This window comes from Biomphalaria glabrata, chromosome 8, assembly GCF_947242115.1.
Source record: "Biomphalaria glabrata chromosome 8, xgBioGlab47.1, whole genome shotgun sequence".
Taxonomy (NCBI): Eukaryota; Metazoa; Mollusca; class Gastropoda; family Planorbidae; genus Biomphalaria; species Biomphalaria glabrata.
The window spans coordinates 13598251-13620620 of NC_074718.1; the positions used below are offsets into that span (position 1 = coordinate 13598251).

Genomic DNA, 22370 nt, shown 5'->3' on the forward strand with positions numbered 1-22370 from the left:
TAACAAACCATGCTATCAACAACCAGATAGACTAACAAACCATGCTATCAACAACCAGATAGGCTAACAAACCATGCTATCAACAACCAGATAGGCTAACAAACCACGCTATCAACAACTTATAGAGTTCCAGACAGTATGTCATGAATGGTCCCCACTACGGGTCACCAAGGTCAAAAAGTTCACACACACCCGTATGTCTGTCATCAATACTGTTACAGCCACAAGCATTACCTGGGGCAGGTGTCGCTCCCTTGAAACATCAGCGCCCCCATGGAGAACCAAAAGGAGTTGAACAGCGAGAAGTCGTTGTGGTAGAGGCCGTCCTTGTCTGCCCTGACCTGCGTCCAGTCAATGTTGTTTTGGTGCTCCCTCACTTTCTTCCACTCCACGGGGCTGAACCGGGACACAAGGAAGAGACCAATGCTGACCGTCAGGTAGGCGACGATGATACACACCCAGACCTGAAAGTACAACAAAATTATTGGATAGTTGGAGCTCCGGGGGAGGGGGGGGTTATATGTTATATACAAATTATTGAATAGTGGAATGGGGGGGGGGGGGTATAGATCCTGACCTGAGAGTACAACAAAAATATTGGATGGTGGAGTGGGGGTTATATACCTGACCTGAAAGTACAACAAAATTATTGGATAGTGGAGCGGGGTGTGTGTGTGTGTGTTTATGGACCCAGATCTGAAAGGCAAAAAAAAATATTGGATAGTCGAGTGGGGGTCATACACCCAGACATGAAAGAAGAGTCAGTTCATCGGGTAATGGATAGGTGAGGTTGCAGAGTCTCAGAACGTTAAAATCATTCTGGTTGATAATATTCATTGATACAGATTTCATAAACGCAGACCTGAATAGAAATGGTAGTTCCATTTAATAGGAATGGCTGTTCCATTTCTTTGTGATGAAAGAAAAGATAGCCAGCTTTGTTTAACATACATATGGGATTTCTAGAAATGGAGGTCAATCCATAAATAGTTGGGCTTTTAGTGTAGCTTATGTAACAAAATACGGAAGAAGTGATAAGCTTTTTTATCTTTTAAAGCATAATAATTTTTAACCACTGCAAATAACATTTGTGAACTCTTCTTGTAGAAATTATACTTGCAAGTAGCGTGAACTAACCTGAAATGTAACTTTCCTGTGTCATTAACTCACATTAAATTTTTAAGTGCGGTACTTGCCTCAAGAGACAAAGGCTCCATAAATGAAAAGACGCCGGGTCTCTGACTCTGAGGCTTCTTGATAACTATCGTGACTCCAATCTCCATAAAGTGTTTTGAAAAGTCCACATAGCGTTCTCGCTCGGCAGTGATGGTCAATGGCGCCACGGCCAGATCAGCAACCTAAGTGGTCAGTCACAAAATGCATTGATTCTAATGACTGTTAATGTTATTGTTATTATTTACTTAGAAGTCGCATACGAATCTCACTGGTATTTACTTGTGAGTTGCCAGAAAAGTAGTTATTCATTTTAAAGGGTGATAACAGAGAAAATGTAATATTATTTTGTTTACCTCCCTTTTACTATGCACTATAATATTTACCCTCCTTTCTAATTGTTATGCAACACACATAGTGTGAATGCTGAATTGTAAAGGTATCGATATTTTTAATTAGAATTATCATTCAGTGATCTTACCATAGCTGTGGGTAAAATAATTCATAGAATTTACGCTAGCCCTCTGAAGACTTACCCCGCTAATGAGTTCCCCAATCATGCCGTTCCAGCTGCCATTGCTTAGCTTGGCTCCGTAGGCATTATCTGCCACGATGCGAAACTCGTGTGTAAAGCCAACCTCTTTAGCCAGAGCGTTGGCCAGCTCCACGGAAAAACCTGGCCAGAATAAGAAACATGACACATTTGAAACACTGTTCAAGGTAAATCGTTATATTATTGTCTTATTAAATTATAATCTTATACATCGGAGACGTTCCTTCAAAAGAGAAGATAATTACGTCCTACGCGTATCTATGTGTTAATTTAGTCATTACCTGTTGATTTGAGACTTTAACTCTTTAAGTCATTTAGTTTCCCTTAGTGATTTAGGCTGCAAGACATTTCGTGCTCTAGTGTGGCACTAGGGAAGAAGGAGCACTTGTAGGAAGAAGTCTTAGCATATGGTATAAGAAATCTGCATTTCTCTGTGTCTTTCTGAATATTTTACTAAGTTTGTGTTGTTGCAAATTATGGCTCAGTCATTTGCTTAGAGTTTTATGAATTAGTTTTCCCTTTTCAAAATGTCTAAGTTTAGTGATTTTAACACTGAAGCCCAATGTACAATGGATCATGTCCTGATGGGAAGGTCCTATATGTTCCTCCAGAGATAGTTTCGTCTTAAACAAAACTTCAGAAGAATGTGCCGCATCACCGCACAAATAAAATGATTAAATAAATAAATAATAAGGCTTGATATGGGCCCTATATGAAATGTCCTTGCTCGGGTCCTATTTGACACAGCCTGACACAGGCCCTTTATGACACGCCTGACATGGGCCTAAATGACACGGCCTGACACGGGCCCTACAAAGTCAGCTGACTTTAGATTGAGCATCAATGATAAAACACAAAACATCTGCTTTAAAAATATTAAAGTAATAATAATAATAATAGTAATGAGTTTTGTCTACTTCTAACGAATCTCGGCCCTTGAAGTTCCAGAGAATGAACATTATTTTAATGTATACAATAATAATAATAGTAACAATAATAATAGTAATTATTATGATAGTAATAATAATAATAATTTAGAATATAGATAAATATAAATATAGATAAATAGAGTAAAAATATACAGTAGCCCCCCTACTTAAAAAGACTATAAATAAGTTGCGAAGTGAAATAGTGTGTAATCTAATTCATGGGACCACAACCGACGCTCAGGAGCTGGCTACAGCCTCAACTATCACACACTTCCTTTGTTATCAATTGCTGGAATATTTATTTAAGAGGAGTCACTTTTATTATATGGAGCCACTTATATAGGCTTTATGCTATCATGTTCAACACTGGACATGTTTTTAGTTTCAAACCAATAGTAGAAACTTGGTATACTTTTTTTTTTAATTCAGTAATTATGAAGTATAACAAATAGAAATGTCTTTGAATGTTAAGGCGGCAAATTATTTTTATTTAAACATAGGCCTAGGACATTAAAATGTCTCCTGTGCCAGGTATAATTTTTTTTTACAATACAGCTATGCAATTATTAAAATTCAAATATGCAATTATTTAAATTACATACTATTTTATTAACTGATCTAAAAATTGGTAACACAAAAATACATGTTCAAGTGAAGGCTAACCCCAGAAGTCGAAACATTGACTGTTTACTTGGACTTAGAAAAAGACATGACAGCCTTTATGGACTGCGTAATTTGTATAGAAGATACAGAGAACCACGTGGCAAAATGTTGTTTGTTTACGATTGGTGAATGAGGTCCATTATGCTACCCTTGTTTTGTAGCTACTAGTTTGGGATTGCATTATACAAGATGGTGTGTTGGGGCCTTGTTTTACCCCGCTCTTGATGAAGGATGGCCTATAGGCGGAACTGTCAAGCTGTACAGTGTCCTGCATGTTTTCATGAAAAGCTGACACTAGTTTCTGTAGCTTATTCGAACAGACTATTTTCTCTAGTACTACAAACAGACTTTCGCTGACAAGATCGAAGTAAAGTACCCCTTTCAGACCTTTCGATCTATGGGGCAGATGATGTAAAGGTCATCTGTTTCTGGCGACCAAAAATCCCATAATTAAAAATCCCAGTCTTCACCAGGATTCGAACCCAGAACGCTCGGTTCGGAAGCCGAGCGCTTTAACACTCAGCCACCGCGCCTCCGACAAGATCGAAAGCTTTGATCAAATCAATTAAAGCTATATTGTGGAGTTGTTTTTGTTCTCCGCCAAGGGAGGGGCAAACAAGCGCTTTTAAATTCTTGGACGATAGAGTAGATGCAGGGAACTGCTGTTCGCTAACGATGCGGCACTGACTTTCCAATAGTAAGAAGGGTTACAGAGGCTGGTAAATGCTTTGGCAGCTGCATGTCAAGAGTTCAGTCTTACAATAAATCTCACAAGACGTCTCAGAAATAAACGTGATAAGTATTGGAAATCACACTTTCAAGGTGGTGTGGAATTTACCTAACTGGAGGTCAACTATTGCCTGCAAATATAGACTTTGAGCTGACCAAAAGAATTGGAAAGGCTTTTGCTTATGTTTCTTCCACTGTCAGAATTTAATGACAAGGGACATTACTATTGATAAAATATTTTTACTAAAACATTTCAGCACTTTTTTCCCTTTGATTGTCAAACCCATGGAAGTTAAATTATAAATATTTGTATTATATTTGTATTAAAATGTCACATTTAGTCAAAAGTCAATACAATACCTTCATATCTGTTATCTCCTTGAGGCGCAGGCTCCCCATCTTTTCTTTCCTTCAACACAAGAAAAGGAGCGCCCTGTGCACACATTAAAGGAAAGTAATAGACCACGAAAATATAAGCATGATTAGATGTAGAGGGGGAAAGAAATAACAACAACAACAACAACAAAATCCAGTCAAGAAAAAACAAATAATCACATAAAATAAAATACAAATTCATGTCCTGCCCATACTCATGTTAAAAAAATATATATGATGTTTTTAGAGAATAAGGAGGCGCTGTAGTAAAGCGCTTGGTTTTCCAACCGGAGGGTCCCGAGTTCGAATCCTGGTGAAGAATGGGATTTTTAATTTCGGGATCTTTAGGGCGCCTCTGAGTCCACCTAGCTCTAATAGGTACATGACATTTGTTGGGGAAAGTAAAGGCGGTTGGTCGTTGTGATGGCCACATGACACCCTCGTTAACAGTGGGCCACAGAAACAGATGATGAAAGCTAGATTGTGCGAAACACTAAATGCTTTACATCATCTGCCCGCAGAAGGGAAACTTTACCATTACATATTAAGAGAACTAATTAATGAGCCAAATTGCTAACAGATTCAGCAGTGAGACATTACACCGACAAACCACGACCTAGTTGTTATAATAAATGATGGACAAATGATGTGGCAGGTCCAGGACTTTGATGCATACAAGAGTGACGGGAGAACTACAGCACTGTAGAATTTCAGTTTTGTGGATATGCTGAGTCCTCTCCGTTGCCACACTTGTCCATGAAGTCTGCCCAAAGCAGCACTGGCACGTGCAACGCAAAAGTCTACCTCGTCATCTAGGTTGGCAATGGCTGATATGGCACTTCTCAAATTGACAAACTTTTAAACATTTGCTAGTTTCTGACTATCTATAAGAATGTCATGTTCTGTGACACATTTCATTGAAGGAGTTAGGTGCAGCATTTATGTATTTTGTTTTTACATTTATGGTGAGGTCAAAATTTTTGAAGACATTGGCGAAGAGGGACAGGCTCTTCTTCCTGTGAGGTACTTAAGACACAGTTGTCTACGAAGAGCAGGTTTCTGATGCAGTTTATTTTGGTCCATGTTTTAAGCATTTCAGCGTTGAATAAACTTGCATCAGTGTGATATTGTATACCAACTCCAATGCTTTCTGTGCGAAAGACATCTTTCAGCATGGCGGTGAACATTATGCTCAAAAGCGTTGGAGTCAGCACACAGCCCTGCTTCACGCCGTTTGAGACAGGAAAAGGCTTGGAGTAGTCTCCGTTGTCTTGGACTCTAGCTTGCATGCCATCATGAAATTGGCACACAATTGTTATGAACTAATCCCGGCAACCAAATTTGGATATGATTTACCAAAGGCCGTCAGGACTGAAGTTACCAAAATCTGTAATCAAATCTATGAATGTAGTTTAGAGATTTAAATTTTGCTCTCTATATTTGTCCTGGAGTTGGCGGACTGCATAGATGCACGGTTGACATGATCTTTGCAGTCTGCCATTTCCAGGAGAAATGTAGACAGCAAAATTAAAACAGTAAAATTATTTGTATAATAACAAGCATAGTTTGCAAGGTGTATATCTGTATATAATCTTTAAAATGGCGGAGTGTTGTCCCATTATGTCCTAAAACCCATCGCTTTAATTTTGTTGATGTACTTTTTTTAAACTTCTGCTGTCTAGACCCGTTCTTAAAGCGGCGCAAAACTAGAAGCACACTAAACCAGTGTCAGCAGCGCTAGCGGATCCAGAGCCATATATATATACAGTGCTTTTTTGTGACGGTATTCACCGGTACGGCGTACCGGTACGGCGTACCGGCACCTTTTTCAATGTGGGAAAAAAATATGACTTTACTTGTATATTAACGTTTATTATTAATATATTAGTAGTAGTTAAAAGTTAGGCATTCCATCACGGAGTACCGGCACTTTTTTTTACAATACATATATACATATATATATATATATATCGCTTATATATGTGTAACTAATTGTGTTCAACTATGGGTTCAACAAAAAAAATTAGACGCCTCCCTCCACACGAAGGGTTAGTGGGGGGGGGTGAGCAGGATTGAAGCAATCTCCCCACCCCACCGAATCGGCTAACATCCTAGAAAGGGGGGGGGGGGTTGACATAATCTAAAAATTGGTTAAAATATAAACAGCTTATATTATCAACATAAGTAATGAACTTGTATACAAATTGTGGGATTTCTCTACTAAAATTTGGGTGTCGGCCGAGTGGGAGTGGGGCGATTGACCATTCCGCCCCCCCCCCCCCCCCCCCCAGGATTCTTGAGTGGTCAGTAGAGTAATAAATGTCATATTGAAGTTTTTTTTACCTTTTTGTCTTTACTCTATTTAATTGTTATATCTTTAGTCAGAAAAATCATCGACATTTCATAAAGTCAAAATCAACAACTATATTACCAACCAACAATTAGCCGTCGTTTTCGATATATGTCTGCATATTCATAAACACATTCGCACAGTGCTGCACCAATAGACCACCGAAAATGTACACACATTGATGAAAAGACGAAGCTCATATATACCGCCTCACAAAGATTGATGTAATCCAACATCGCATTTTAAACTCCAACTCGTCACAATATAAACTTAAGGGTTATATCATTATTTGTATTTGAAAAAAAAAAAAAGTAAAATTGAAATTTAGCCCCTAGGGTTAAACATTGTTTAATTGAAAAGAAAACTGCAGTTTATTTGTAAATCTATAGAGACAGAACATTCAGTGATGAAATAATCTCATCAAGATGTTAATAAACAGAGAATTATAAGAAAACGGCGTTAATGATATGCATAATTCTGGAACTTGCTGCATATTTAAAATTTGCAGACTCTCTGTATCCCACAGACAAAAAGCCTGTAATTAATTCGTACATGAATAAAATATTGTATTTTTCAACCTCATACAACGCCAAGAATATTTGAACCAGGTTTCAGAATAGAAAAAAAACAACTGCTCCAGAATAGCCAACACAAAAGAAAAGGAAATCAATAGCGTCTGCCAGTTTGGCTCCCTGGAGACCAAACTCTCTTGATGCCTCTGTCCAATTTGGCAAGACAGAACGGTTGGCCGTAATTTACGAAACATTTATGTGTGTTTTCTGTTCTCTGTTACTAAATGGACTCCTTAAACGTGGACAGGTTTTTGTGGCTTTCAGGAGAATGTTAAATAGTTGAGTTTGACTTTAACTTCTTGAAAAAAAAACCCAAGAAGTTTTATAAAGGGCTTGTAAGATATTGTTCTTAGAGTAATGTAATCCGAGGCGGAAGCGTTATAGTCCCACTTCTTTCTACTGCACCTACCCTTTCGTTCCATTCTTAGTCACCTAAACCTTTGCCACTTCATGAGATCACATCACCTTCACCTATCCCTTAGTCTGTTGGATCGTTGGGGCACCACACACGATTTGTCGACTGACTTTCTCTATTCCTGTGTCTTTTGTTTTGGATAAAACCTCTTTCAATGACAGGCTCGTCCAATCTTTTATGTTGTCCTCCCATCGATTTCTCTGTCTGACTCTTCTTCTTTTCCTTGTACTGTTCCCCGTAGGAAGGTCTTTGCAAGCCCTGAAGACCTTATAATATAGCCATAGAGTTTAGGTTGGCGTTTGATTTTGACAATAGTTAACAGGTCATCGTGTGGTCCAATCGCTGTAGTAACCCTGAGATAGCATGTCGTACAGCTCGAGGCTGAAGCACAATGATGATGTAAGAATTATTGGATTTTATTCTGTATGTCTCTAATGATGAAAGCTAGATCGCGCGAAACACTAAATGCTTTATCTAGCTTTATTTAAAATAGGGTAGATATGTGCATAAATATGTAGGCCTACATTATCTTTAAAAAAGGGTGCGCTTTAACAAGTAGTAACCGTTGCCTTTATTCGGGGTGACAGAAATTGGATTTCAATACAATGTTTGGTTTAGTGAAACAGGAGAAAAGCTGAATTGAAATAAAACCAGTAGAGAAATTTTTGTTTGGTAAGTGGGCTGTTTAAAAATAATACACACTTACAAACTTAAAAAAAAATGAATTTTAAGTAAATTAATTTAACAAAGTCAAAATTTTAAAGTACAGTTTAGTTTTCAGCCTATATACACTGGAATAAAAGAATTTCGGTTTCTTTAAAACCTGTTTATGTAATTACTTCCAATGAAACAGAATGTGTCAATATTTCTTTTACATTTCTTTTGGTTTTAGTTTCATCCAAGTGACAAGTAGCTAGCTGAGAATCTTGGTCTTCTCAATATGATCTATGTAAACTGCAATGTGTCATGCCCTAGTTGTAACTTACATTTCTATTGATCTATTCCCTAGCTGTAACTTACATTTCTATGATCTATTCCCTAGTTGTAACTTACATTTCTTTGATCTATTCCCTAGTTGTAACTTACATTTCTATGATCTATTCCCTAGTTGTAACTTACATTTCTTTGATCTATTCCCTAGCATGAACTTACATTTCTTTGATCTATTCCCTAGTTGTAACTTACATTTCTATGATCTATTCCCTAGCTGTAACTTACATTTCTATGATCTATTCCCTAGTTGTCACTTACATTTCTTTGATCTATTCCCTAGTTGTAACTTACATTTCTATGATCTATTCCCTAGTTGTAACTTACATTTCTTTGATCTATTCCCTAGCTGTAACTTACATTTCTTTGATCTATTCCCTAGTTGTAACTTACATTTCTATGATATATTCCCTAGCTGTAACTTACATTTCTATGATCTATTCCCTAGTTGTAACTTACATTTCTATGATCTATTCCCTAGCTGTAACTTACATTTCTTTGATCTATTCCCTAGTTGTAACTTACATTTCTTTGATCTATTCCCTAGTTGTAACTTACATTTCTATGATCTATTCCCTAGCTGTAACTTACATTTCTTTGATCTCTTCCCTAGCTGTAACTTACATTTCTATGATCTATTCCCTAGTTGTAACATACATTTCTATGATCTATTCCCTAGCTGTAACTTACATTTCTATTATCTATTCCCTAGCTGTAACTTACATTTCTTTGATCTATTCCCTAGTTGTAACTTACATTTCTATGATCTATTCCCTAGCTGTAACTTACATTTCTTTGATCTCTTCCCTAGTTGTAACTTACATTTCTATGATCTATTCCCTAGCTGTAACTTACATTTCTTTAATCTATTCCCTAGTTGTAACTTACATTTCTATGATCTATTCCCTAGTTGTAACTTACATTTCTATGATCTATTCCCTAGCTGTAACTTACATTTCTATGATCTATTCCCTAGTTGTAACTTACATTTCTATGATCTATTCCCTAGTTGTAACTTACATTTCTATGATCTATTCCCTAGCTGTAACTTACATTTCTATGATCTATTCCCTAGTTGTAGCATATATTTCTATGATCTATTCTCTAGTTGTAGCTTAAATTTCTATGATCTATTCCCTAGTGTAACTTACATTTCTATGATCTATTCTCTAGTTGTAACTTACATTTCTATGATCTATTCCCTAGTTGTAACTTACATTTCTTTGATCTATTCCCTAGTTGTAACTTACATTTCTTTGATCTATTCCCTAGTTGTAACTTACATTTCTATGATCTATTCCCTAGCTGTAACTTACATTTCTATGATCTATTCCCTAGCATGAACTTACATTTCTTTTATTTATTCTCTAGTTGTAACTTACATTTCTATGATCTATTCCCTAGTTGTAACTTACATTTCTATGATCTATTCCCTAGCTGTAACTTACATTTCTATGATCTATTCCCTAGTTGTAACTTACATTTCTATGATCTATTCCCTAGTTGTAACTTACATTTCTATGATCTATTCCCTAGTTGTAACTTACATTTCTTTGATCTATTCCCTAGTTGTAACTTACATTTCTATGATCTATTCCGTAGTTGTAACTTACATTTCTATGATCTATTCCCTAGTTGTAACTTACATTTCTATGAGCCATTCCCTAACTTACAATGCCTCAACCAATATCAGATCTAGTTCTCTAGCACTACATTTTACTTAACAACTTCATCGAGCTCTAACGAGAACAAACAAACTTGACCCAGTAATTGACCACCACTCTCTCAATCCCCCCTCCCACGCTGCCATCTTTGTATCTACAGCTAAGAGCTGTCCTGGGTACAGCAGACATTAAGCAGGTGGTCTCACGAGACACGAGTGTCCACTGGCTTGCTGACCAGGTCGACAAACAGGATTACATTACTAGTTACTGCGGAATAATTTTCAAGGCAGCAAGAGGAGAGAACTACATTGGACAGAGTTCGCCACAATATCACCACATCAAAGAAGACACTGGCCTCAGAGCATGACACACTATTGCAAAACTTACGCTAATATTGATTTAGCCAAGTAATGCACAAAAAAGTAAAAATAAAGGTTATGCATGTGTCAGTAGCATGTGTGGTAAGACAGAATGTATTTTTATTTTAGGACATCTGACATATGGAAGAGTTGCATCGCCTTGTCTATATGTTCCCATGGTATGAATTTAAACAGCTTAACAACATGATGAATTTAATGTTTTGGGTTTGTTGTATGACAAATGGAGCCTTGTGTGAGTGGTTGGAATAGGTAGCTTTCAATGAGTAGAAGAGGGTGTTTTTGAAGTCACTGAGTTTTTGTTGTTTATACATATTCTTGGAAAATATATTTTTTTCAATACCTCTATTCAAGTCAGAACTTCATGGAACGTTCAGGAACCTGCATGCATGGAAACTGGTAGCGTACCGCGGATCTCAAAAACAGCTTTTACGATTTTCCTTGAAATTTTAAGGTCGGCCACAAAGGTAAAACTCTAGTTTCACCGTTATAATTTTTCAAAGTAAAAAAAAAAATGTAAATTTGACTTGAGTACTGACCTAGATCTAGAGCCAACATCGGTTTTGAAAGGATTTTCGAGTTCTTTAAAGGACTATCGCGTTCGGGAATTCCCTAAGGTAAGCTATTTTTGATTCAAGAGTTTAATAAATTCAAGAAAACTTTGCGCATCATTTTCCAAGTCTAGATTTAAAGGTCTATCATTGGAATTATTCAATAATAAAAACAGAAACATGGCATAGTCAGCCGTAGTTTACCGATATTATACAATAAATGAGTAAATTTAAAGTTGCTTCAAGGTTATGTAAAGATTATTCAAGTTTTATATATATTTTACGTAGATCTAATACAGATTGCATCTAGATTCTAGTTCTAGAAGTAGTTCTAGGTCTAGACTCTAGACTAGATCTATACTATACCTTAATACATTATGTCCATATAATGAAAATACCTATAAATAACCGCTCAAGTACGCATTGCCCGCCAACCTAATTGGTAACGTTGTATGTTCACACAGCTGACGGTGTAAGATCACGGGTTCAATACCCAGCTTGAATTAAATATATATTTTTAATTTTATTATATTTTTAAAGTTTTATAATGGAGACATTTTCTTTTTAAAAATATATTTTTAATATTTTTCTAGTTCGCTGCTCAATTCTCTATGTCCATTTCAAACGAAAACAAACAGGAAAAGGGAGGGGGGTGATTTCCTGAATGTTTTGAATCTTCAGTACATTAGGGAAGGGGAATAGCTGAGAGAAAGAGTACACTGCTAAACCACTTTGTTTATATGTACCAGCAGAAGAAATCGACCCGGTAAACATTGAATAGTATAACTAGATTGTGGCATATGACAATTAAGAATTCAATTAGAAAATTTATTAAGTAAAGAATCAAAAGTTCTGTAATTTGATATTTTCCCTGGGGCTTAACCTAAACAGAGGCGCCAGTTATTCGTTGCCGATCTCTAACTTACCAATATGGACGTGATGATCTTAGTGCCGTTAGCGTCCCTCCTCTCTTGGTCGGGGTACATCTCCTCTCGGTCATAGATGCTGACGAAACGGCGTTTCGGTGACCAGGTACCTGAAAAACAATTTGAGTTCCTCTTAAAATGTGTGTCTTGTATTCTTTTGAATCTATCAGACGTTTAATATTTTAAATGTTCTGTTTATATATCCAATATTTATATATTTAATTTCTCTCTTAAGTCAATCTACTTTGTTTTGTTAGTTTAAGAAATCATTAATGATTTTTTAAGATTTGCAACAAGATGCGGCAGTCAGGAGAATGGCCCAAACTCTAGACCCAATCACTCATCATCACTCTTCCAAATAGAGGCAATTTATAACTCAAAACTACCAGACCATCAGTTCATACGACATCCCAGCAGGGTTTTGTTAGAAATTATACTAAACCGTAAAAACTCATAGCAGACAAAACTATACAAGAAGAACAAGCGGGCTTTAGACAAGGTTGCAGCACAACAGAACAAAACCTACACCTCAGAGTACTGTGTGAAAAATGCCTCCAACACCAAGAGAATCTTTTCCATGTCTTTATTGATTTCAAGAAAGTTTTCGAACGAGTATGGCACGGGGGACTCTGGGCGACAATATAAAAATACAACATAAATGAAAACATAATAAAATTAATTTAGAACATCTTCAAGGAGGCCACTAGTGCGGTGTACTTCAACAATAATATTGGAGACTGGTTTGAAACCACAGTTGGAGTAAGACAAGGCCGCCTACTCTCATCAACTCTTGCTCTCGACGAATATGAAGGTATTGCAAGCATTGTAGGAAGAAGAATTACTAACTTGCTCTTCGCTGATGACATTGACGGCCTAGCAGGGACAGAAGAACTAGCTGACTTGGTGATGCGAATAGACAAGACTTTCACAGTATTAAAATTAGTAAAGTCCTCCCTTTCAGACCTTGTTGTCTATGGGCAGATGATGTAAAGGGCATCTGATTCTGTGGCCTATGGTTTACGAGGGTCTCATGTAACCAGCACAACGACCAACCGCCTTTACTTTCCCCCAACTAATGTCAGGTACCCATTAGAGCTGGGTGGACTCAGAGGCGCCCAAAGATCCCGAAATTAAAAAGCTCAGTTTTCACCAGGATTCGAACCCGGGACTACCGGTTCAGAAGCCAAGCGCTTTACCGCTCGGCCACCCCGCCTGCTTTTCATAATTTATTGTATGCAAATAATTACCGAAAAAAAAACAACCTAGAAATATGACCAATAGCAGACAGGGCTTTAAAAGGGGCGTCAGCATTAGTGGTGAAAAGCTGACTAATGTCAGTAGTTTTAAATACCTCAGAGCAACCGTTTCAGATGAGGTAACTAAACCCAAACTACTGGCCCGATTTGCACAGTTCACAGCGGCACTGGCATAGCTCAAAACAATCTGGAAAGACAAAGACGTAGCCTCCGACATCAAAGTCTGATGCGCTCCCTGGATTAGAGACGCTAACTAGTGTAAAACAACAGAAACTAAAACTCTATGGCCATATTTTAATAGGTCTTCGGTGCTCGCAAAGACCTTGCTTCAGGGAACAGTACCAGGAAAAAGAAGAAGAGGCAGATAGAGAAAGCGATAGGAGGACAACGTAAAATAATGAACGCGCCTGCCATTGAAAAAGGTTCTAGCCAAGGCAAAAGAGGAATGGAGAAGGACACGTCGTGTGTGGTGCCCCAACTGTCCAACAGACTAAGGGATGGGTGAAGTTGTAAAGGTGAAACTATATCACTGATGTTAAATCTGTATGATTTGAAAGGATTAAAAGTTCGTAGAGGTAACTGAGGCGGAAATGTGTTCCTCTTGATGACAGTTGAGACGAGTGGTGAGTATGTAGAGAAATGGAGGCTTGACCTTTTTTGACTGAGGTCTCAAAATTACCTACAAACATGTGTATGACTGTATGTTGCTTAGTGTCACAGTCTCGGTTGACATTACCTCTTATATGTTCACCTCGGGTCAGGAAGGTGAAAGGCAAGAGAAACCTCTGATTTAGAAAGAGGAAGTAAGAATGACTTAATTGACTTTTAGTCAGTAGAAACCTGAAGTCTGTTGAGTGAAGTAGTCACATAGAGTCGTTCATGGGACTTGAGACAGTACATGTATTTTGTACTTAGAGCTGGATACATATTATTGAAGTTTATTGTTACCCGCTGTGATGCGGATGTATTTTTGTAATAAAGTTATATTTTAAAGGACTTGTATATTTGATACCTCTGTGATGCGGATGTATTTTTGTAATAAAGTTATATTTTAAAGGACTTGTATATTTGATACCTCTGTGATGCGGATGTATTTTTGTAATAAAGTTATATTTTAAAGGACTTGTATATTTGATACCTCTGTGATGCGGATGTAGTCATATCTCAAACTGGATATTTTGGTGTAACACTAGAAGTGCAGTATACTGTGTTATTGAATAAACCTCACAGTTGTCTGGTGAAGATCGACTTTGTATATTATTCATGTTCGTTACGTGTTACGTGGATACACGAACCCAGCATTCTACAGCATTCGCGACATATTGATATTAATGCACGATTCTACATCTTAGTGACCAGTCCTCAGTGACCAGTCCTATGTGTAATATTAATACTCGTCAAAAAAAACGTTTACAGTTAGTTTGTTCAGAGAACTGAACATTATGGGGATAGAAATAGATGAAACTTTTGGAAAGGGCGAGAAAGACTAAAAGTAAAATAAATACGATCGACGGGTGAAAGAGAGAGAAAGAGAGAGAGATGAAAGATGGCGAGAGAGTGAGAGTGAGCAAGAGAGAGGATAGGAATAGAAAAGAGGGAGTAATCAAGAGCGAATGAAAGCTAGATATTGATGAAGAGATCGGGAGAGAGAGAGAGAGATAGAGTAGAGGACCTATAAAATATTTGAAATTCAGGCCATTAACTTTGAGATAACGTAATCTACAACGGTATAAACTCCTAGGAGAGAAATAAAACCAGGGGCTTTGTCCAAGTCTACTTTTGAAATAAATTCTCACAGATTTGTTTTGCTTATGTCCTAGGTTATGTCCTAGGTTATGTCCGGGGTTATGTTTGGGTTTATCGTCAGCAATGATGTGGATGTTACAGAACAAGACATTATACAGATCCTTTTACAATACAAACATTTTCTCAAGACTTTATGAACATTTTATTCTTTAATGTTGTTTTTTTTTAATACCATAAAAGCCATTGTAAAAAATGAAAGAATAATGATGGGTTGGAATTATTCTTAAAAGTAAAAACTAAAAAAAAGATGTATATTTTTGAAAACATAATTGCTTTAGCTGAAAAATTTGTATTTCTACAATGAAAATGTTTTTCATTTTTGCATCTTTCTGAATTCAGAATGCTCAGTGTTCTATATTATATGGACTTCTTATCTTATAAAATACAGACGATACTTCAAAAAAAAAAAAAAAAAAAGAAAAGAAGATGCTCAGTGTTCTATATTATATGGACTTCTTATCTTATAAAATACAGACGTTACTTAAAAAAAATAAGATGATAACGTCCTACGCGCCATGCATCTAGTCATGCATGTTAATTAATGACTTAAATTCTGCCAAGTCATTAGTTTTACTGGCTAGCTCAGGCAACCCATTCCATGCTCTAATAGCACTAGGGAAGAAGGAGCATTTGTACCAGTTTGTCCTAGCATCTGGAATAAGGAATATGCCTTTATCTGTCTGAGTATTATATTGGGTTTTGTTTTTGTATTTGAAGATTATGGTTCAGTGTTTTATGTATAATTGCTACTTTAACTTTAAGTCTTCTATTCTTAAAGCTTTCTAAATTTAGTGATTTTACTTAAAGTGTTACTTTAGTCAAATGTGAGTATTTGTTAGCTATAAATCTCAATGTTCTATTTTGTGTCTGTTCCAGTTTCTTAATGTTTTCTTGAGTTGAGGGGTCCCAGACAGAGGATGTATACTCTAATATTGGCCAAACCAAAAATAGAATATTGTCACAGACTCGTTTGAGACTCACTGTGACATGAAGTGATTTCAGAGTCACTTGATCATCTCGTCCCTTTTTCACGGAAAAGCTCTCGGTCTGTAACTGCCCACGAAGTGAAAACCTCAGTTGTTACTTTGTCCTTTGCAGAGTGTGGACCTGGATATTTTTCTTAGTGGGAATATATATATATATTGTGAAGTTTATTCTGAGTATGGAACTGTAACTACGTTCTATGATGTTAATATTTTTGAGTGTACATTGTGCCTTTGCTTTTGCGGCTGGTTCAGCCAAGTTATTTATTTAATAAACGTGTCATCTTTATTCAGTGTATTCAGTGTATCGTGTCTGTTGTATAAATAGTGATCTCCAATAGACATTCACGTAAGGTGAGACAGCAGGAGCTATAAGACATGTCAGTTAACATCACTACACACTCATGAACCCAGAACAAGGGTGACAAATATGTGGTGTCTGGAGGAAGGTTTCCTTGCTGTATAAAGCGCTCAGCCGACACAACTCAGTTCGAGTCGGGATTCAAACTCTAACTACATGGAAAGGCAGCCAAGCGGTGTGTATGCCAGCGTTATTGAGTGTGTCGCCGTGTGTGTTTCAAAAGTGACGGTGAGAAGAGGTTAGATCTCAAAGAATTTCTATATTCTGAAAGTTCGGTTCCAGCTAAGAGCTACAAACTTGAGAACAAGTCAACTTCAATGCGCATGCTCCACGTCCCACTTTAACTGGGGATACTTTGAAGGGAAAGATATATATATATATAATATATATATATATATATATATATATATATATATATATATATATATATATATATATATATATATATATATATATATATATTTAGAGAGAGAGAGAGAGAGAGAGAGAGATAGAGAGAGATAGACTGAGAGAGGGATTAATTGATTAAGAGCAAGAAAGAGGGGTCATTATGTGTGGAATAAACAGTGAGGGATTAAAAAAAAAGAATTCAGTATATTTACATTATAAAGTCTCTATATTTTTTAAATAAGTATTTTCTTAAACATTTTAATCTAACATTCTTTACCTCTGTGTCCTAAACTATTTCCTTCACGGAACACTAGGCCCGTTCTGAGTATTTAGTGGAACACTTGGCTTAGTTTTTAGAGAGGTTAATTCACTAGTTCCAGCATTTCGTGGAGAACAAATTCAGGCCTCGCGGAACACTAGGGTTACGGGAACACACACACAGTTTGGGAATCACTGTTCTATACAAAGTTTTTATTTAATATTCTGGTACAAAAGATAATGACTTTCAGGTTTGTAAGGCTTGTTCACTTACATTTGTAGTGGTTAATATTAAATAATTGAACATAAGTTTTGATTTCGACATAATGCTTTGTTGTCAACCCATCTGTCAGATAAATTGTCTTTCTGTCTGTCTTGCTTAGGAAGAAGACTTTTAAAAAACAAAATCCAGCAGATGTGATTTGTATAAAAAGACATTTCAGTGAAAATTAGATTTGTCTTCTCTTCTTATTCAAGTCCAGCTAACAAGTGGCTGTCCACGCACTTCCCTTCTTGGACTAATGACCAATTAGACGAGCAGACGACAGAAGGGCTCACCTATCTTCTGAATCCCTTTGTCGAGTGCCATCGAAAAGACGCCCAGACTGAAATCTTTGCGGTGACCATCCTCGTCGAAAGTGAGACTTCCGGATAATCCTTGTGGCTGGCGCTGAGAGGAACAAAAGGGGACAGAATTCGTTAACAGATTTAGATCAAGAGTAGCAGCCCTTGAATCGTATTCTTCTTGCTCTGTTTCTTTTTTTTTTTTTTGGGGGGGGGGGGGGAGAGGTCTAGTTAAACTCATGCTTGCGATCACATTAATTGAGATCAATAGGACTGTCGCGGGATATTTCCACAAATGTAAAACATAAAGGATGTAAAGTGTAAATGACAAAACGAATTTGCTATACACATACTGTTATATACCTTTTTTGTTGCATTAAATCTTATATTATATGTCCCATTAGCTGAAAAATTTTGTTATTAATTAAACACTCATTGCAAAATAACTATTTAGAATATTAGTAGACACTATGTCAACCATTAGTATATATAAAAAGATAAAGGTTTCCTATGACTAAACAGACTAACTGATATATAGGCCTATATATCCAAACTTAGGTACTTAAAAAGAAAAGCAATACATTCACTGTAGACTAAGAGAAGATAGTACCTTCTTAATAAGAGTCAATATATTCTGACCAAACATCCAAGGTAACGGGGGTCTCGTGGTACAAGGAATCCCCTTGGTTTTGTTCAGGTTGTAGAGATCTCCGCGACGAAATATCCACCGGAATACGTCGCTATCGTTTTCCAACATACCAGAAATGGCCTCTTCGATGACCTTCAAACCGTCAACTGCAAGGGCGGCGTGTACCTTGTGACAAGAATTTTGAAATATTTTTAATTATAATCATTTGTTAATGAAGTACAATATTCCCCTCATTTTGTGAACAGATTAGCTTCAGATAACTTTATTTCCTCTGTTGAGATAGTGATAAGGTGAAGCTTAAGAATGAGGATAAGGAAATAGACAGAGAAGAGAAAGACAGAAAGAGAGATAATGATAAAAGACATACAATTAAACCAACTAAGAGAGAGAGAGAGAGAGAGAGAATGAAAGAGAGAGAGAGAGAAAGAGAGAAAGAAAAGAGAAAGAAATAAAGAGATAGAAATAGAAAGAAAGAAAGAGAGAGAGAGGAACGTTATGAGAGAGAAAGAGAAAGTGAGTGAGAGAAAGAAAGAGAGGGAGAAGATATGAAAGAAAAAGAGAGAAAAAGAGATAGAAAGAAAGAAAGAAAATGGTGAGAGAAACAGAGACAGAAAAACAGAAAAAAAATAGATAGAATTAAGGAAGGCAAAGACAGAGAAAGAGAGAAAGATACATAAATAAAAAGAAAGTCAAAAGGAATGAAAAGGAAAGAGAGAAAAAAGAGAAGGAAAAAAATAAAGAAAGACAGAGTTGGAGAAGCAGAAGAGAATGAATGAGAGAGAGAGAGAGAGAGAGAGAGAGAGAAAGAGAGAGGAATACTTATATACGTTTTGTGCGTTAGTAGTCAATCTGAAAATATACAAACAGGGCAAACGCACCGGAAGTCCATAGCTGTTGGGCATGTCCCCGTCACGTGACTTCCGGCTGAAATCTTCCGAGATGATCTGTGGATGTTCCAAAAGTTGAAAGCCTGTGATGTTTACTCCGCCGTGTCGAAACCTGGATAGATTCATGGACTGAAAGTCCTGGGGGTGGACAACCAAATACACATCATTCTAGGGACAGCCACGTGTACAAAATACAAACTTAAGAACACTGCCCTATACTCTCTACCCTTTATATACACAAAACGGAAGCGGAAGTCGAGATTCTAATAAAACAAAAACACTAACGTAGTCTTCTATAGTCTTCTATTAATGCTGACAAAGAAAGACATCGCAAATCATTATTCTCACCAGACTTGTCAAGAGGTAGTTGTAGCCAAATTTATTCATTCCGACTTCCGGTATCTGAAAAGAAAATTATTAAATTAAATTATTTTATTCCTTATATTTTTTTCAGACTTAAACAAAAATCATTTCATTTTTTTTTAAAATAAATTTTGGACATTATCACTCACATAGTGTTTATCCAAGACCAATCGTTATAATAGGCCTCAACACTGTGCTGACGTCACAACCAGTGGGGAGTGGAGACTAATAGCTCGTTACCACGTCTTACAGACCTGTAACGTGGCAACGACCTATTGGTTAAAACTGTCAACAGGTTGTGATGATTGGTCTCAGCCTATTCCGTTCCTATTTTCGGTTTCCTGGAATGATCGTAGACGGTGTCGTTCGCATCTGTAGCTGCGCCTTTTCTTGATGTTTCTCTTTTGTGCACCATAATGGCTTGTGCGTTAGTTTCTGAGGACGCGCTATGTTGGTGTCATTGCTCTGTTTGTTTTGCCTTTAAATGAGGCTCTCTGTTGTGGGTTTCTTCCCCAGTGTTTGGTAAGTTAGTTTATTTTACTGTCTTCTTCATGTTGTAGATCTAAAATCGTTTCTATTATAATCATGTGAATGGCGGTCTCAAGGAATGTGTATTTTTCTTGTTTAGGGACGCAGGCTTGGGACTCTGTTATAGCCACGCCTGATTTGTTTTGTTATGGTCCGTGCATCCAAGGCATTGGGTGTGGGCTTTGCGAGCCCGGATCAAACTGTGTGACCGAGCTTAAGGTGTGATATATCTCATTTGAATAATATGTTTAACTTGTATTTGCCTTATAAATACTAATAATATTTATCCTTTATTTATGCCACATCATATCATTACTCCATTAAACCTTTGTTTTGTTATATGCTATCTCGTTATTGACTAGTATACGTTACCATTTGCATTATTCGTTCTTTTGGTAATTATTCCAATAGTTGTTTGTTAGACCGTTAGGGGTGTCCAGGCTGACAAGCCACTACTACTGTCGGACTACAGTACAACCCCAACAAGAAATTAATAATCCGCCTTCAGGTGGGGAACCCGCCATACCCTAGACTTGTAAAACCCACCTGGACAGACGGGTACAGGTGTTGGTCACCAAACGTGAGAGAAACAAATGGAGAATTGAAATAGAGTTGAAACAATTTATTTGATGCCTTTCTAAACGTAATTTATTTCTTTGTACCTCTACGTATACCGCGGCAACGTCATTTAAAACTAAAGGAACGCTTGATAGCGTTTTTGTTTTGTATTTTTCCAAATAAGTTCGAGTCTGTTTATCAGATCTAGAACTACCACTATTCATTCATTAAACAAGAAAATATATTTTAAAAATACTTAAAAAAACAAAACAGACAAAACAAGGCCTATATTTGCATCAATTAGTTTGAAACTGTAATGTAATTAAATTTGTAATAGATCTAGACTAACAAGAATAAGTCAAAGCGATTAGAAAGATTCTTTTACCCATTGGTTTTGTTTAGTGCAATATCATGCTTTTAGCTTTCACAATACGCTATAATCCGACCAGTTGAGAAAAGGGGAGGGGAGGAGAAGGAAGTGGGTATCTGGATGAATGTTAGCTACCGTAATCGCCTTGAAATGCATTCGAGTACAAAAAAATTCGAAGGCTTCAGCTTCCTCGACTAGATAAACTAACCACTGTGCCAGCGAAGTGTTTATGAAAATAGAAGGTTTTATAGTTATCTATTGTTAGTTTTTTTTTGCGAAAACCTAACAAAGTATAAAGGGGAGTAATTCAACTTATACCATCACATTTCCCTTTGATACCGAACAAAATAATAAATTACCAATTGGTTTGTTTTTTTTCAAAATACATTCTTATTTTGTCAGGTAGAAGAAATTATTGTGCAAAATGTCAACTTGATTCGAGATTGGGTGTGTGGATATTATACCAGACAGACAGACAGAGTAAGTTGATATAAGGATAAGGTGTTTTACATTGTTTTGGTGTTTGATAGGCTTCAATCCAAAAAAAAAAACGTCATTGCGGAGAAATCGTCACACAAAAAGAAAGCAACCAGTCCCTTATGTCATTGATTGGACACAAATTGAGGCGAGCGACTGCTACCCTATCACGTGATCAAATGCTTTGGGCAAACCAATATTTGTTGTCGGTTTTTTTTTGTTTGTTTTTTTTTTTTAGATTTTCTATCACATTGGAACAAGAGCTCTTCTATCTCCAATCTTCGGGCTTTCCCATTAGTGCTGGACTGGCTTTGCGCATGTCTGAGCCTGCAGATAAAACGTAACGAGGACAAACATTGGTGGGGGATGTGTTTGGGAGAAAGTGGGGGGTGAGAGATCGTACTGAAAGAGGAGTGGGGGGAGGGGGAGATCGTCCAGGACTTCCAGACGTAGAGCCGGGGAAATGGAAGGATATTTCAGCTCACGTATTTAGAGCTCCGTGTTCTGGAGTGTTTGTAAGTTTCTCTCTCTTGTTCATTTATCAATTGCTTAACTTTCGACACTCGTTTTAAGATTTGATCATTGATCTCCTTCTCGTTGTGGCCATCTTGAGTCCGTTTTCTGTTGTTGTTAAGCAAAAGTATTCGTTTCTT

The 22370-nt window shown here is 36.9% G+C and overlaps 1 protein-coding gene across 2 annotated transcripts in view; it reads right to left on the reverse strand.

The window, feature by feature from the left end:
• The window catches only part of LOC106059817 (glutamate receptor 1-like), a 132327-nt gene that overhangs the window by 19911 nt on the left and 90046 nt on the right, over nt 1-22370 (reverse strand). For both annotated transcript variants that reach the window (XR_008779460.1, XM_056038965.1), the window contains exons 7-15: nt 19770-19823; nt 19413-19559; nt 18496-18699; nt 17880-17991; nt 12268-12377; nt 4408-4480; nt 1710-1849; nt 1203-1358; nt 235-470 (exon numbers count right to left, since the gene is read on the reverse strand). Coding sequence is in view for 1 of the 2 variants with exons in the window: in XM_056038965.1 (XP_055894940.1) it covers nt 235-470; nt 1203-1358; nt 1710-1849; nt 4408-4480; nt 12268-12377; nt 17880-17991; nt 18496-18699; nt 19413-19559; nt 19770-19823 (1232 nt within the window). In the remaining variant the exon portion in view is untranslated. The remainder of the gene's footprint in view (nt 1-234; nt 471-1202; nt 1359-1709; nt 1850-4407; nt 4481-12267; nt 12378-17879; nt 17992-18495; nt 18700-19412; nt 19560-19769; nt 19824-22370) is intronic.